This window comes from Lissotriton vulgaris, chromosome 2_1 (assembly GCF_964263255.1).
Source record: "Lissotriton vulgaris chromosome 2_1, aLisVul1.2, whole genome shotgun sequence".
Classification (NCBI taxonomy): Eukaryota; Metazoa; Chordata; class Amphibia; order Caudata; family Salamandridae; genus Lissotriton; species Lissotriton vulgaris.
The window spans coordinates 524514835-524529615 of record NC_141687.1 but is presented as its reverse complement, the minus strand read 5'-3'; the positions used below and the strand labels follow the sequence as shown (position 1 = coordinate 524529615).

The 14781-nt window shown below is 47.9% G+C and overlaps 1 protein-coding gene across 2 annotated transcripts in view; it reads left to right on the top strand.

Moving 5' to 3' along the window:
• The window catches only part of TFPI (tissue factor pathway inhibitor), a 249456-nt gene that overhangs the window by 143412 nt on the left and 91263 nt on the right, over positions 1 to 14781 (top strand). For both annotated transcript variants that reach the window (XM_086955454.1, XM_086955455.1), the window contains exon 6: positions 13322 to 13414. In XM_086955454.1, the coding sequence (XP_086811580.1) occupies positions 13322 to 13414 (93 nt within the window). The remainder of the gene's footprint in view (positions 1 to 13321; positions 13415 to 14781) is intronic.

The following is a 14781-nucleotide window of genomic DNA, read 5'->3' as shown; positions in this document are numbered from 1 at the left end:
GGATGAGGTTTTTGTTTATTCTGGTGTAGAGTGCGTTGCCGTAGTCGAGTCTGCTGGTGACCAGGGCGTGAGTGACTGTCTTTCGGTGTTCAAGGGGGATCCATTTGAAGGTCTTACGAAGGAGGCGGAGGGTGTGGAAGCAGGAAGATGAGACAGAGTTGATCTGGCGGTCCATTTTGAGCTCGGAGTCCAGGATGATTCCCAGGTTGCGTGCGTGGTCTGTGGGAAGTTACAAAGGAAAAGTTATGGTTGAACTACAGTGTTTAATGAAATTGCCATCTCTCTCAAATGAAGTACTTATTCGACAGACAATGACCAGGTCAAATTAATTATTTATTTAACTTTCCCCTCATCATAAATCCCCCCCACTCCCCATTGGGCTCCACCACTCCTACATGCACGGGCCATGGCTCATCAACAGAGGGAGTCTACGCTCATGAGCAACAGGAATAATGCAAGATAGGGAAAGACGTTTTGTTACTACAAAGAGTGAGAAAAACTAGCCCCAAGTTGGCATGATTCCACTAGAAGCTAGATCAGGAACAGTACACCCCATATGAGACCTATTACCTAACAGGTGCCTTGGCACTAGGGGTAAAGGGATCTGAATCATGCAGAACCTGTCCGCCAAGGGTTCCATTTTTATTTCTATTTTTAATAATTCTGTTTTTATTATTGAAGTGTAGCGGTCACATCTATACAGAAACACATTAGCCCCAGTAGCGCAGTTCTGGGGAGTTGAATTTCGCACATCAGCACTCTATACATAGCGAGACATTATTACTATTATTATTACTGTGATGTTGGATCGTCAAGGGAGGGAAGAACAGGGGGGGTAACATGCATTTCCACAATATACATTCCATCTGCTCCAAACAGCCATCCACTTTTGGGGGCACCCACGTGCTACATAGATAGTTTTTTCCCTGACCATACACCAATCTGTGTCCACCTTCCAGGCTGCTAGTGTAGGTGGTGCTTTCGCTCCCCATAAACCAGATATGTTTCTTTTGGCCACCATTTGCCCCAAAGTTGCTCGTAGCTTACCCTTACTGTTGAGGTCTGTGGGTTCCCACACGCTCAAGAGACACCTCTTGGCTTCGGGCCTGATCACAGCTGCCAAAACTGTACTCATGCACTCGTGCACCTTCCTCCAATATTCCCGAATACACCTGCACTCCCATATAATGTGTAGAAAGGAGCCCTCTAGCCCACATTGCCTCCTGCATAGCACATCCTTTACCCTACCCATGTGTACCAGTTGGGGTCCAGAGACATAGATTCTGTGAAGAATTTTAAGTTGAGCCAGGCAAAGTCTGGATGAAATTGCGCCCTCCCGTGGGGAGACAACCGCTTCCTGCCATTCCTCATCGTCCAGTTCTAGCCCATCCCTCTCCCTTCGCTCCCGAAGGGGTACTAGCGGATCTGGAGTGTTGATGAGTTTTTTATAATTGAGGGAGATGACCTTGTCTGGCAGGTAGCCGTCAAGCAGTCTGTCCTCCAATGGAGAGGATTCTGGTGGGGAGGACCCCTCTGGAAGGTTAGATTGGAGGGAGTGTTGGACTTGTAAGTATCTGATTTATTCTGTGTCAGCTAACTGATGTGTTGCTGAAGTGAGGCAAATGAGATCACCTTACCTTCCCCCCAGATGTCACCTATTTGCAACAACCCAATAAGGTCCCATTTATCAAACCATTTTGTCCTCCCAAGGGAGCCTAGTTGGTCCGCGTCCCATAATGGAGTGACTAGTGTGAGTTTGTGGTCCCATCCTAGTCTACGATTTACTATGTGCCAGAGTTGGACAGAGTGTTTTGTGAGTCCCGTTAACTAATATCTGTTGGGTCTGGAGTAGAGTGCTTTGTTAAAGTTCACCCCAGGGAGTAGCCATCTGTACATCCTGTATCCAGGGTCGTCATCGAGACGATATGTGCATTGATTCACAGCTGCCAGATGGGCCCACGGTAGTATTTTTTATATCTGGGAGCCCTATGCCTCCATTGTACCACCCAAGCGTGAGTTTGTGTAATGCTATACGTGGTCTACCGTCCCACAGCAGGTCCCTTTAGATGCTCTCAATTTCACTGAAGAACCTAGTCGGAACCAGGTCTGGGGGGTTTTGCAGGACATACAGGAAGCGCGGAAAGGACATCATTTTGAGGAGTGCCGCTCTTCCCAACAGTGACAACGGCAGCGCCTTCCAGATCGTGGCATCTCGCTTTAATCTTTGTAGTGGATGGAGAAGATTACGTTCATAGCAAAGTTTAGTATCAGATGTAATAAAAATGCCCAAGTATTTAAACCCCTCTGGTGCAACTTGTATGGTGAGGAGGGAGGGTCCCCATGAAGAACATAGAGCAACAACTTACTCCAGTTAATTCTATACCCAGAATTTTCCCCAAAGCTTGTGCAAATATCAAGAATGATATGGAGTGACTTTTGAGGAAAGGCGAGATATAAGAGAATGGCGTCTGCATACAAGAAGATGCGGTCCTCCCAACCCTCCACCCACTTGAGTCCCTGAATTGGCTGGGTCTTTACGTATCCAGGCCGCCAACGGTCCGAGAGAGAGAGAGCTAAGGGCAAGAGTGGACAGCCCTGCCGGGTCCTCCGGCTAAGGATGAATGTATCAGATTTCTTGTTGTTAACTACCACCTGTGCCAGTGGGTCTGAATAAAGGAGCTCTACCCACCCAAATAAATTGGGGCCGAAGCCCAACTTTTTGAGAACCGCGAATAGGTACGGGCATGCGAGTGTGTCGAACGCCATGGTGGCGTAAAGCCGGATTGATCGGGGTGTACCAATTTGCATATAACCTGATTTAGCCGGCCTGCCAATAACAGAGCTAGAATATTGGGTTCCGCGTTCAAAAGGGAAATGGGCATATAGGATGAGCATTTGTCTCTTGGTTTCCCTTCCTTGTGTATGATGACTAACGTTGCTATTCGTTGATCGTGTGGGAGTTGGCCACAGTCTCTACTCTCCTCAAACATGTTTTTGAGGTGTGGGGCCAATTTGTCAGGTTTGAGCTTGTACAGCTCGAATTGCAGTCCATTTGGACCCAGGGCTTTCCCTGGTTGGAGGTTCCTAATCGCCAGTGCTATTTCATCAGTCGTTAGGGCGCTGTCTAATGTTTGCCGTTCTTCGACTGTGAGGGTAGGCAGAGCGATGTCTGCGAGGAGTGCCGTTGAGTCCTCTTCCGGCAAGTCTTAGCCGCTCTGGTAAACCCTTTTGTAGTGGTCTGCGAGCTCGTTAACTATGTCCTGGGGGTCTGTTAACACCACGCCAAAGCTATTCTTTAGTTCCGGGACCAGCCTTTGCGCTCTCTCTTTCCGGTCTAACCAAGCAATTAATTTTCCCGCTTTGTCTCCCTGGTCATACAGTCTGTCATTCCTATCTCTCGCCAGAGTTTTGGCCATGTCTGTTGCAACAGCTTTATACTCCATTTTTTTCAATTGTAATTGATAAAGAGTATCCTCTGCATCCCCTCCATCCACTTCTTCCTCCAGGCGGAGGAGATCGAGCTCAATGCGAGCCATGTCCTTGAACTTTTCCTTACTCGACCCGGCAATGGCCGACAATGCTTGTCCCCTGATTACTTTCTTAAAAGCCTCCCAGAGAGTCGTGGAAGAGCCAACCGAACCTTCATTTTCCTGAGAGTAGTGGTCGAGAGCTTTTGTGAGTGTGGTTTTTACTATGGGAATGTGGAGTTAAGGGGTACTACACTACCCACCTTCTTGTTGCTCTTTGTCAAGTGTGTCCATATCGGCTAGTGGTCCGAAATTCCTCTTGTCATATGTCTGATTTTGCACACTGTCATCATCTGTGACACAGGCATGAACATGTAGTCTATTCTGGAGAAGGTGCAGTATGATCCTGAGTAGAATGTGTATTGCTTGCTTTCTGGGTCGTGTGCTCCCCAGAAGTCCGTGAGGCCTAGTGCCTCCAGGAAGTTTGTGAGCCAGCTGCTCACAGTGCCAATGTCTCGGGCGGATATCAGTCAAGGTGGCCTGACACAACTGAGTTGAAGTCCCCTCCCTCCATCAAGTGACCCTCCGGAAACAAGAGCATGACAGTTCCTAGGTCCTTAAAGGTCTGATTCTGCAGGCCCTGTGATACATAAACTACTATCACCGTAAGGGTGCGTACCTCCCATTGTCCCGAGACCGCCCATTAGCGTTGGCCCAGGCATGTTGTATGCTAAACGGCAAGGTTTGTTTGAGGAGAATGCCAACCCCTCTAGAACCTGGCGTGAAACCGTAGTGTGCCACAAGTTTGTACCCCCATCTATTCAATGCCTTACAGATGTTTCCAACTAGGTGCGTCTTCTGGAGCAGTGCTATGTCCGTAGCATGCCGTTTTATGTAATTCAGGCTACATTACATGTTATAGCTTTTTTTTTTAAATAACATAAACTTTATTGCTTACAGATTTAGATGCAGAATAGTTTGTGCATGCTTGCTTGTCTCCCAAGACAGCAAAGACAATGATAGAAGAGTTTACCATATTGGCAGGTGTGTGCTTAAAACCAATAAAGGGAAAAGGATTCAGAGTTAAAGTGACAGTGCAAATGAGTGATAGGTGTTTCATTTTTGTTATAGATGAGTCCAATGTGGGAAATTAAGATGCCCTGATGAGAGCCCACAGTGACACCAGTGAGGCTTGAAACGCGTCGACAATTAGCTATTAATCTAGCTGGATGTGTTAAAGGATCAAGCTAAAAAAATACAATTGATGCTTTATAAATACATAGAAGAAAGTTGTATTGAAGGGTTAAAAAACGTTTTCATCATATGTGAACAAAAAATTGAGTATTTGTTCCACATTCAAGTCAAGTCAAGTCAAAGAATTTATATAGCGCACTACATACCCAGAGGGTCTCAAGGCGCTTAGGGAGGGGGGGAGGATTACTTGTCAAATATCCACGTTTTAAGTTGCTTTCTGAATGCTAGGTGGTTCTGGGTAAGGCGAAGGTAAGTGGGGAGTGAGTTCCATGTTTTAGCAGCCAGGTATGAGAAGGATCTGCCTCCCATGGTGGTCTTGTTGATGCGAGGTACAGTGGCGAGGGCTTGGCTGGAAGAACGTAGTTGGCGGGAGGGGGTGTAGAAGGACAGTCGTGAGTTGAGGCATTCTGGTCCGATGTTGTAGAGTGATTTGTGTGCGTGGGTTAGCAGTCGGAAAGTGATCCTCTTATTGACGGGTAGCCAGTGGAGGTCTTTCAGGTGACCAGAGATGTGTTCGTTGCGCGGGATGTCTAATACGATCCTGGCTGAGGCGTTTTGGATTCGTTGGAGTTTCTTCTGGAGTTTAGCGGTAGTGCCTGCGTAGAGGGTGTTTCCGTAGTCCAGTCGGCTCGTGACCAGAGCATGGGTGACTGTTTTTCTGGTTTCGGTGGGGATCCAGCGAAATGTTTTTTTGAGCATGCGAAGAATGTTGAAGCAGGATGAGGATACGGCGCTGACTTGTCTGTTCATTGAGAGTGAAGAATCCAGGATAACGCCTAGGTTCCGTGCGTGGTCTGTCGGGATGGGTGCTTTTCCAAGGGCTTCCGGCCACCAAGAGTCGTCCCATGCAGAGGGGGAAGTACCTAAGATGAGGACTTCTGTTTTATCTGAGTTCAGTTTCAGACGGCTGTGTTTCATCCATTCAGCAACTTCTTTCATTCCTTCGTGTAGGTTAGTTTTGGCGGTGCTGGGGTCATTGGTGAGAGAAAGGATCAGTTGAGTGTCATCCGCGTAAGAGATGATGTTGAGGTTGTGTTGGCGGGCGATGGTCGCGAGGGGGCTCATGTATACGTTGAAGAGGGTGGGACTGAGTGAGGATCCTTGTGGTACGCCACAGATGACTTCAGTGGCCTCGGACTTGAATGGTGGAAGGCGGACTCTCTGGGTTCTTCCGGTGAGGAACGAGGTGATCCATTCAAGAGCTTTTCCTTGTATTCCGATGTTTCTGAGGCGTTGTAAAAGGGTGCTGTGGCAGACTGTGTCGAAGGCTGCAGAGAGGTCGAGGAGGATGAGGGCGACTGTGTCTCCATTGTCCAGTAGAGTTCGAATGTCGTCTGTTGCTGCGATGAGGGCGGTCTCAGTGCTGTGTTTTGCTCGGAAGCCAGATTGTGAGGAGTCGAGGGATTTGTTGGCTTCGAGGAAAGCGGCGAGCTGGTTGTTGACAGCTTTTTCGATTACTTTGGCCGGGAATGGAAGGAGCGAAATGGGGCGGTAATTTTTGAGTTCGGTGGGGTCCGCTGTGGGTTTTTTCAGAAGGGCGGTGAGTTCAGCGTGTTTCCAGCTTTCCGGGAAGGTGGCGGAGTTGAAGGAGCAGTTGATGACGTCTCGGAGGTGCGGTGCTATGACGGAGTCTGCTTTGTTGAAGATGTGGTGAGGACATGGGTCTGTGGGGGATCCTGAGTGGATGGAGTTCATCAGGCGGATGGTGTCCTCAGTGGAGATTGGGTTCCAGTCGTTAAGGGTGTTCAAGGGGGGAGAATGTTCAGCATATGGTTGGGTGGGTTGGTCTCCGGGTTGGTTGTCGAAGCTGTTGTGGATGTCTGCGATTTTGTTGTGGAAGAATGAGGCTAGGGAGTCGCAGAGGGCTTGAGAGGGGGTGATGTCGTTGGAGTTGGCCGAGGGATTGGTAAATTCCTTGACGATGTTGAAAAGTTCCTTGCTGTTGTGGGCGTTGTTGTCAAGTCGATCCTTGAATGCTGTTTTCTTGGCCTTTCGGATTAGTTGGTGGTGTGTGCGGGTGGCGTTTTTGAAGGCGTCCTTGGTGCTAGTGGTTGGGTCTTTTTTCCAGGCCTTTTCAAGGGAGCGGCAGAGTTTCTTGGACTTCTTAAGATCATCGTTGAACCATGAGGCCTTCTTGCTGCCAGGTTTGCTTTGACGTTTTTTCAGTGGTGCTAAGGTGTCGGCGGTGTTGGATAACCATAGGGTGAAGTTGGCGGCGGCTTGGTTTGGGTTAGAAGACTTGGCTGGGGTGTTTAGAAGGAGCGATGAGGAGATCTGGTCGATGGTGATTTTGTTCCAGTTTCTTTGCAGAGTTGGTTGGAGGTGGTTGGTGGGTTTCGGCTTGTTGTAGGTGAAGTGAACGCAGCTGTGGTCAGTCCAGAGGAGATCTGTAGTGTGGCTGAAGGAGACATGATTGCTGGAGGTGAAGATGGGGTCGAGTGTGTGACCTGCGATGTGGGTGGGGGCAGTGACCAGTTGTTTAAGTCCGAGGTTGGCGAGGTTGTCCAAGAGGGTGGTGGTGTTGCGATCGTTGATCTTTTCAAGGTGAAAGTTGAGGTCTCCCAGAAGGATGTAGTCTTTGGAGGGGAGCGCGTGTGGAGTGATGAAGTCCGTGATGTCTTCACTGAATTTTGCGCGGGGTCCTGGTGGTCTGTAGAGGAGGGTGCCTCTGAGTGTGGACTTGGGGTCGATGTGGATCTGGAAGTGAAGGTGTTCGGGTTTGTTTTGATGTGGTCTTATTGTGAAAAGTATCGTAAAAGTCTTACATATTGGTCAAAATATGTTTTTGTTGTACATATAAGTGTAAATTGTGTTATATGTAAATGTATGTAGGATATGTCAAAAACTTGTTGTGTTTCTACGTGAAGGCCAAAGTCCTTTTGAAAAAAATGAGAATTTAAAAAAACAGGGTGAATAAATAACCCATTCACGGAAAGAATATAGCGTGGTCTTTTAATTCATTGTTTAAAGTATATAAGTAGGCCCTACTTGGTTCATGTCTGTTGGGCCTATCCCCCCTTGTTTTGTAACTGTTTTATGTACTGGAGCACAATAGCCCGTTTTACATTATCCCCTAGCCCATTGACGTTCCGACTAAGGATCTTAAGGCTCTTGTCCCAGTGCCTACTCATTGGTGAGAAGGAGGTATGTGCTGAGCGCTCATGATGTGCAAATCAGTCCTAACAGAGACGTGACCATCGATTACCATCCCAACAACACCCCTCCCAGAACCCAAATGAACAAGTAACTGAAATCATCAGTGAAACTTTCCCATTAACCATTCCCCCCCTCCCTGCTACCCTTCTGCGTAGGTTTGAAACTACGCACATCCCCAACTAGCAGAACGCCTGTCGCCCAAAAACAGATAACTAAGTTAGGGGTTACCAAGCGTCATCTCCTGATAACTCTGCATGGCGCCCTTCCAGCCCAGTGCTTGAAAGAAAACCTGTTGCAGCCCAACGGCAGGTCTACATAGATATATGTCATGAGAGATACAGTTATCACCCTGCCATCTTCAGTGATATACATTACGTGACATAGCAATCAGTCCCAAAATCAGATGACTGTAGCGATGAGCTCAATTTCGGTGCGACTCAGAGTTCACTGGGCTCAGTGATTGGGATCGTCTAGAGTGTCGGTCGTGCAGGTCCAATGCCTCTCTTCCGCAGGAGGATCCCGGTGAGCCCATGTCCAGTTTGTCTTTCTGTGGTCGTGTCTCAACCAGCCAGGCTTGTACTTCAGATGGATTTGTAAAAAACTAGGATCTACCATCACCGATGATTTTAAGCTTTGCTGGAAAGAACATAATATATTTAATGCCCCTATCTCTTAGGGCTTGTTTCACTCCATCGAAGGTGCACCTTTCTTGTTGCACCTTTAAAGTAAAGTCCGGGAGGAACCTCACTATTCTCAAACGGGAGCTTGCCATGTTGTCGTGCTACCTGGTGGATGGAGTCTCAGTCTCTATAATTTAGGAGTCTGGCTATGATCGTTCTGGGGGGACTCCAGGTTTTGGCGGTGGGACCAGTGCCCTGTGAGCCCTTTCCACCTCAAAGAAGGTAGAGAGTCGTTTGGGCTTTAGGCGAGTTGTTATCAAGTCCTCAAGGAAGCGATCCATGCCTGAGCCCTCTGGGACCCCCACCACGCGGATATTGTTCCGGTGGGCCCGCCCCTCTTGATCCTCCAGCCTCAATGCAACTTGGCAAAGTTGATGGACCAGCTGCTGAACTTTTTCTTCCAGCTTACGCGTGGCAGTTTGAAGCTCGACAATTTTTGTTTCCATTGTGGTGACCCGTTACGAGGTTTTATTCATATCGGCTCTGAGAAGGTTCCTTTCAATTGAAACTTTATCAATTTTGGCCTCAGGCATCGTTCCCAATCCCTGAATGGCCGTCATGATGGAGCTGAGTGATCAACAATTGCGCTGAATAAAAGATATTTAAAAAAAAAAAAAAAAAATGATGGAGCTGAGTGATGCTTCCTGGGTGTCGGCCTGGCTGCCTATGGCGCCCTCCTCTGAGGATGAGTGCTGTGGGATGGTATACTTATCCGGTTTGTTTGATTGCACCGTTGGGGCCCCTTTCAGTTTCATTGCTGTTAACTCCTAGATTCAGGACCTACTGCATACGACGTGTCTCCAATGTAGCCCAGTTGCGCACCACCACTCCCAACCGGCACTGGTCACCCAGACAGATCGTCCCCAATAAGCAGTGGGGCCCACCACGGGTCTGCCTCGCACCAGGTCTGTAAGTCCAGTGTGAGGTACCAGGAGGGGGGTGATGACACTGTGCCCCGCTGGCTGAATCCACAGGCGGTCCACCCCCAGTCTCAGCTGCCCACCGCCGTTCAAACAGTGCCTCAAGATGCAGGGGTCTATGAGCCAGGTCATAGTCCCACCAGCCAGAGTTTAAATGTACCAAAGACGAGTGGGCAGAAGACGTCCAGGCGTAGCCGCACTCACTAGCGCTGCAGAGGGCCACGCCTTACACATGTACCGACAGCGCAGGATGTACACGGTCCAAGTGAGAGGGGGCCCCCCTTCGCCCCGCCCTTTCAGGCTCGGTTGTAGTCTTGTACACCTCAGGTCCAGTATTACACACTTGCACAGTTCTGTACCATAAAGAAGGTATGGTCCACTAGCAAAGAATTACCATATCGCTGCTGCTCGACAGCACTCCAATCCACCGACCTCACTGTGGGGGCAGGTGGAGACTGTAATGTATAAGAACCTCCGCCGCCACTGGAGTCCACAATGCGACGGCGGCAAGAGGCAATTTCCAAATGCCTATGCACGGGCGCCAGCCCCCTCCGCAGCCCGTCCAGCATGTGGGGAGATCCGGGTAGAGGAGGGGGAGTCCCCCAGTCAGGCCCTCAGCTTGGGCGCGGCATGTGAGGCAGGAGCTTTGTCGCTGCGCCCCCACCCGGCTCTTCAGATCTTACCGGGCGGGCTAAGCAGCATGGCTCTAGGTCTCCGGGGAGCATTTCAGATGTCTACAGACACGCAGGCTGTGGTCCCCTCCACTCGCAGGCCAGAAAAGTGCGCAGTCCGGACGCGGCCTGTACGAGTCCCGCCCAGCTGCTCCGAGGAACATCCTTATAGTGTGGGAGCTGCAGCTCCTCGTTGTCCTGCTATGGCCGTGCAAGACCGTACGGCCAGACTTCGGCACCCAGCGGGAGTACTTGGTGCCCCACGCCCCCGCTGATGATTTTAGGGCTGCAAGCACAGGATTAAGAGCAGACATCTCAGTCCTTCTTCGCAGCCCCGACTGAGCTCTCTCTTTACGCAGCCATCTTGGCTGACACCAGGCCACGCCCCCAAAGGATTCAATTATTGATTCTAAAGCCAAGTTTTAGTAACTTCCTGAAAGACGATATGTTGTCTGTAGCAGGAAGAGCGGAAGGAAGGCTATTCCAGAGGCGAGAAGCCTGACTGGAGAAGACTGTGCCACCTTCCTTCACTTTTTTAAACTTCGGGAGGCAGAGCAAATTAGCTTTGGCTGAGCGCACGGCACAACTTGGACGGTGATATACAAACTTGCCTTGGATGTAGCGAAGCCCAGCTTGATGTATAGCTTTGTAGACCAGGCGTACTGACTTGAACAGCCCTCGTTTTTAGGTCTCGCCTATGCAGCGCACCAGCGCTGCTTTGGAGTGACCTCTTGCAATCGCTCAGGACTTTTTGTGAATCTCGTGCATGTACTGCACTGTTCCCAATGAGCTCTTGTGCATGTGTGGTGTTTATCTTGCGGGAGCGAGCAGCAGTGCCATCTGTTTGCAATTATCACGCCCGACACTGCTCGTTCCCGTAAGGTAAACGCTGTAGCGGGCAGCGCTTGTTTACAAATTAGGCACTGGTGCTCGCTATAATTCTCTGGCCAATGTAAACTGCTGCTTTCAGGAGACGTCATTTCCGTGGCTGAGTTGAGTTGACGTGCCATGAATGCTGCCGTCTCACTGACCACGTCATAGCAGCGTTTGAATGCCTGACTGAGCTAGGCTTCTTGGGTCACTCATTGACAAAGTAGTCGAAGCACTCCTAGGCTTTGGACACGCACCAGTTCTTTTTTTATCGCAGTTGCTTCATTCCTCCTGTCTGAACAAAGTGCCATCCTTTCCATTTTGTTAAGACTGATGCACGCCCTCCTGCTTAGTTTCTCCCGTGCCCTCCCAGCACTCTACAGACCCACCCAGGCTCAGTCTTCCTCTTACCTTTATGCAGCAATTGTGGTCTTTTGACCCCTTCCAGCCTCAGCTCTTCACGGACCGAGCCACTTTGCTGCCTCTGGGCTTTTCCAAGCCCCTCTGCTAATGTCTGCTGCAACCTGAGCCCCCCTGCTACCACAGTAGTCCTGTAGTTCTGTGCTCTGTTGCCCCATCCATCGCCGCCTCAGGGTCCCTTTTGCACCCTGGAATACCCTAGCGCAGCTGCCATGAGCCCCCTGCAGGTACGTCAAGTACGTTATACTACACTTCGTTGGCATCAGGGAAATGCCCCATTTGCACCATCACGCACAATACCCGGGCCTCTGCGCATTCTGCAGCCTTGCCAACGTGTGGCGTTTCTGTTAAACAGCTTCCTATCATAAAGTAAACCGCTTATGGGTGCAGTATGAATCGATTTATAGAGTGCCAACAAGTCTGAAGCAAGGCGCTGTAGATAAATATCAACACTTAGTAGACGCAGTTTCATGTGAGCAGTTTCATAAGCAACATTGCAAAGTGTATATGTTGGATTGCATCTTTCTTTGATGATATATAACCCACCCTAACTGCTAACGCAGTATCTGCGAATCACGAGATTGTCCTGATGCACGTGTGATCTACTCTAGGCAGGAACTGTTAGTTTTGGCAAACATGTTTTCAAAACTTCCCACTGTCCCATCGTTTGTAATCCCCCTACCCTCACATCGTTGCTTTTAATTCCTCTTATCGTCCCACTGTTGCTTTCAGTTCTCTCCCAGCCTCCCGTCATTGCTTTCAATTCACCCCCACCCTCCCATTGTTGCTTTTTATTTCCAAATGTCACCTAGGAAGAAGTGTGCAGCAGAGGCAAGCATGTATTCTTGAATCACACTGCATGGCCCAGTCTGTAGTAATTGTATTCACTCCATAGCAGCACATGGTCCAGGATGATGTGCTGCATGGCTAAACAGGTATAAGGTCCCAAAGGCGAGACCTATTGGCTATGCCAATGCTTGTTTAGAGATAACTAGTGGAGCAGATTCAGTGGTTCTGTGGCTGAGGATTATGAGGGGCAAGTGGTCCATTGCCCTTACACAACCGCTCTTCACCAGCTGACACCGGTTAGGCAGAGGGCCTGAAAACCTGAATACTCACTGTCAATCACCCCGCAGAGACAACCCACTACATACGCAATAGGCTGGAGGGTGTCAAGACCCACCCCCTTTAAGATTACCTCGTGATCGTAACTCACACCCTCAAACACTACCTATCCAAACCAATGCGTCTCATTAGCAATTATCCCCCAGCGGAGAACCTCCTTTGGATGAATAACAATTACAAGTCCAATATCTGCACAAAGTCCCAGGAGGCCAAGTATTTGACGAGTGCTGGACACTATACAATTACCCAGTAACATAACAAGACATGTTTTTCCATCAACTTTGCAAGTATTGATCTGTTCTGCTGAGTAAGTGTCTTCTTGGTATAACTTGTATTTGTCAAGCACACATTCACCCTTGGGTCTCTTGAGGCTGAAATAACAGATTTTTATTGTTGCCTAATGCAATGGTTCTTTTGATTGACCACGGAAGGATGCAAGGCTGGATAGACTAGATTTGAACCTGTGACCACCAGGCCAAGCATAATCATGAAGTAGATGCATTAGTACACTGTGCCACCGGACCCTCCTCTCCGTCTTCCTTTTCTTCCTTCTTCCTTTTCTTAAGAATAAATACTTCTACTAATAATGATCATGATAAAAAATTACGAAACATAAAAAAATAATACTGATTGAATAATTACAATAATAATATGATTATTGTTATGATTACAAAATATTTATTTTACGTTATGGTATCTAATTAAATTACCTCGTGAGAAGTGAAACATCTAATTGTGGCTTTTTTCCTCTGTGTAAGTACCTTCAGTTTCAAACGTCCATGAGGAAAAAACTGAAACATTAAGCTACAGCCTAACATTTGAGGTGCCAGCTGTGTCAACCAGAAGTACAGGTAATGCTTGCATTTTCGTTCCTTGGTGTATTGGAGTAACAATATTGTAATTTCCCCAAAATTGTTTTAGACTTCATAAACCTATAACATTACGCTCTATGTTTTCGGTATCCTGCCCATATTTCTTGACATCATAAACTTATAACAGTACACTGTATGTTTCACTATCCATCCACCTCTCCCCTAAGCTTCTTCCCTGCTTCACTGCATATGTTTAACCATATCTGCTCAGAATACTTTGCAGCATGTAGATGCACACCATCCTGGATGCTCTGTTTGTAGACAGCACTGATGGTACCTTTCTTGTACAATGCCTGTAGATTACAACAATGCAACTTGTCTTTCATGCATTGGTATTAATGCACCACATGCATGTCACACGAGTTCACATGCATGTTTACAGACAACACCAACACCCCTTCCCAATATGAGTCATGACTGTGCTAGTAGCTAGTAACAAATGCTGCACACTTAGCCCGCCATATGGTAAGCAGTGTCAGCTCTATGTCATATCAAGGCTTACTACTGGGGATTCAACATAATGATAGAAAATTCTTAGTGGGAAATTGTCATTTCAGCACATTGGTTGAGTTTGGGAATGGTATACCATGCTGGCAGTTGGAGCATTATTGCAGTACACAGCACTCTTTATTTTTAGGTCGAGCTGGGGCAACGCATGGGCTGCTCTGCGAACCATGCTGTATTGGAGTATACACTTGAAACCCCACCCACTCTCCAGCCATATTTGTCATTAGCTTGTGTCATTGTCTTTCGTAAATGCTGGCCTCTGATTCGTTAAAAGGCTTGATAGTACCTAATACCCCAATGTCTTCATTTGTTACCTCCCAGAGGACTGGTCCTGTACTAGGGTTGTTACATGGTACTTCTTGTTTACTTAGTGAGCATTATTTTCTTTAATGGTTTCTCCTACTGCGGGCACTTCCTGTTTTCCTGCAACATTCAGCATGCCATGCGCTCTTTCACAGGGCGCTTTTCCCCCAAAAAATATTTGTTTGTCAACTTGACAAACAAATGCTTTTTTGGGTAAAAGCACCCCATACCTTGCTTTCACTTTAATGCAGCCACGTCTGAAGAAAGGGGTGTGGCCTCTAGTGAAAGCACAGTATAGGGCGCTTGTAAACAACAAGCATTTGTAATAGGTCTCGCATTTTAGAAACTTTAACCTATTGGTATTGTAAATGACAATGCCTTTTATTGATGTAGGTTTTTCTAAACACAAATAAAAGGCATTGTCATTTACAATGCCAATAGCTCAAAGTCTCGCAATTGCGATACCTATTACATTGCAAATGATTGTTTTTATTAGAGTGCGTGTGCCACATCTACTTTTTGTATTCAAACACAAA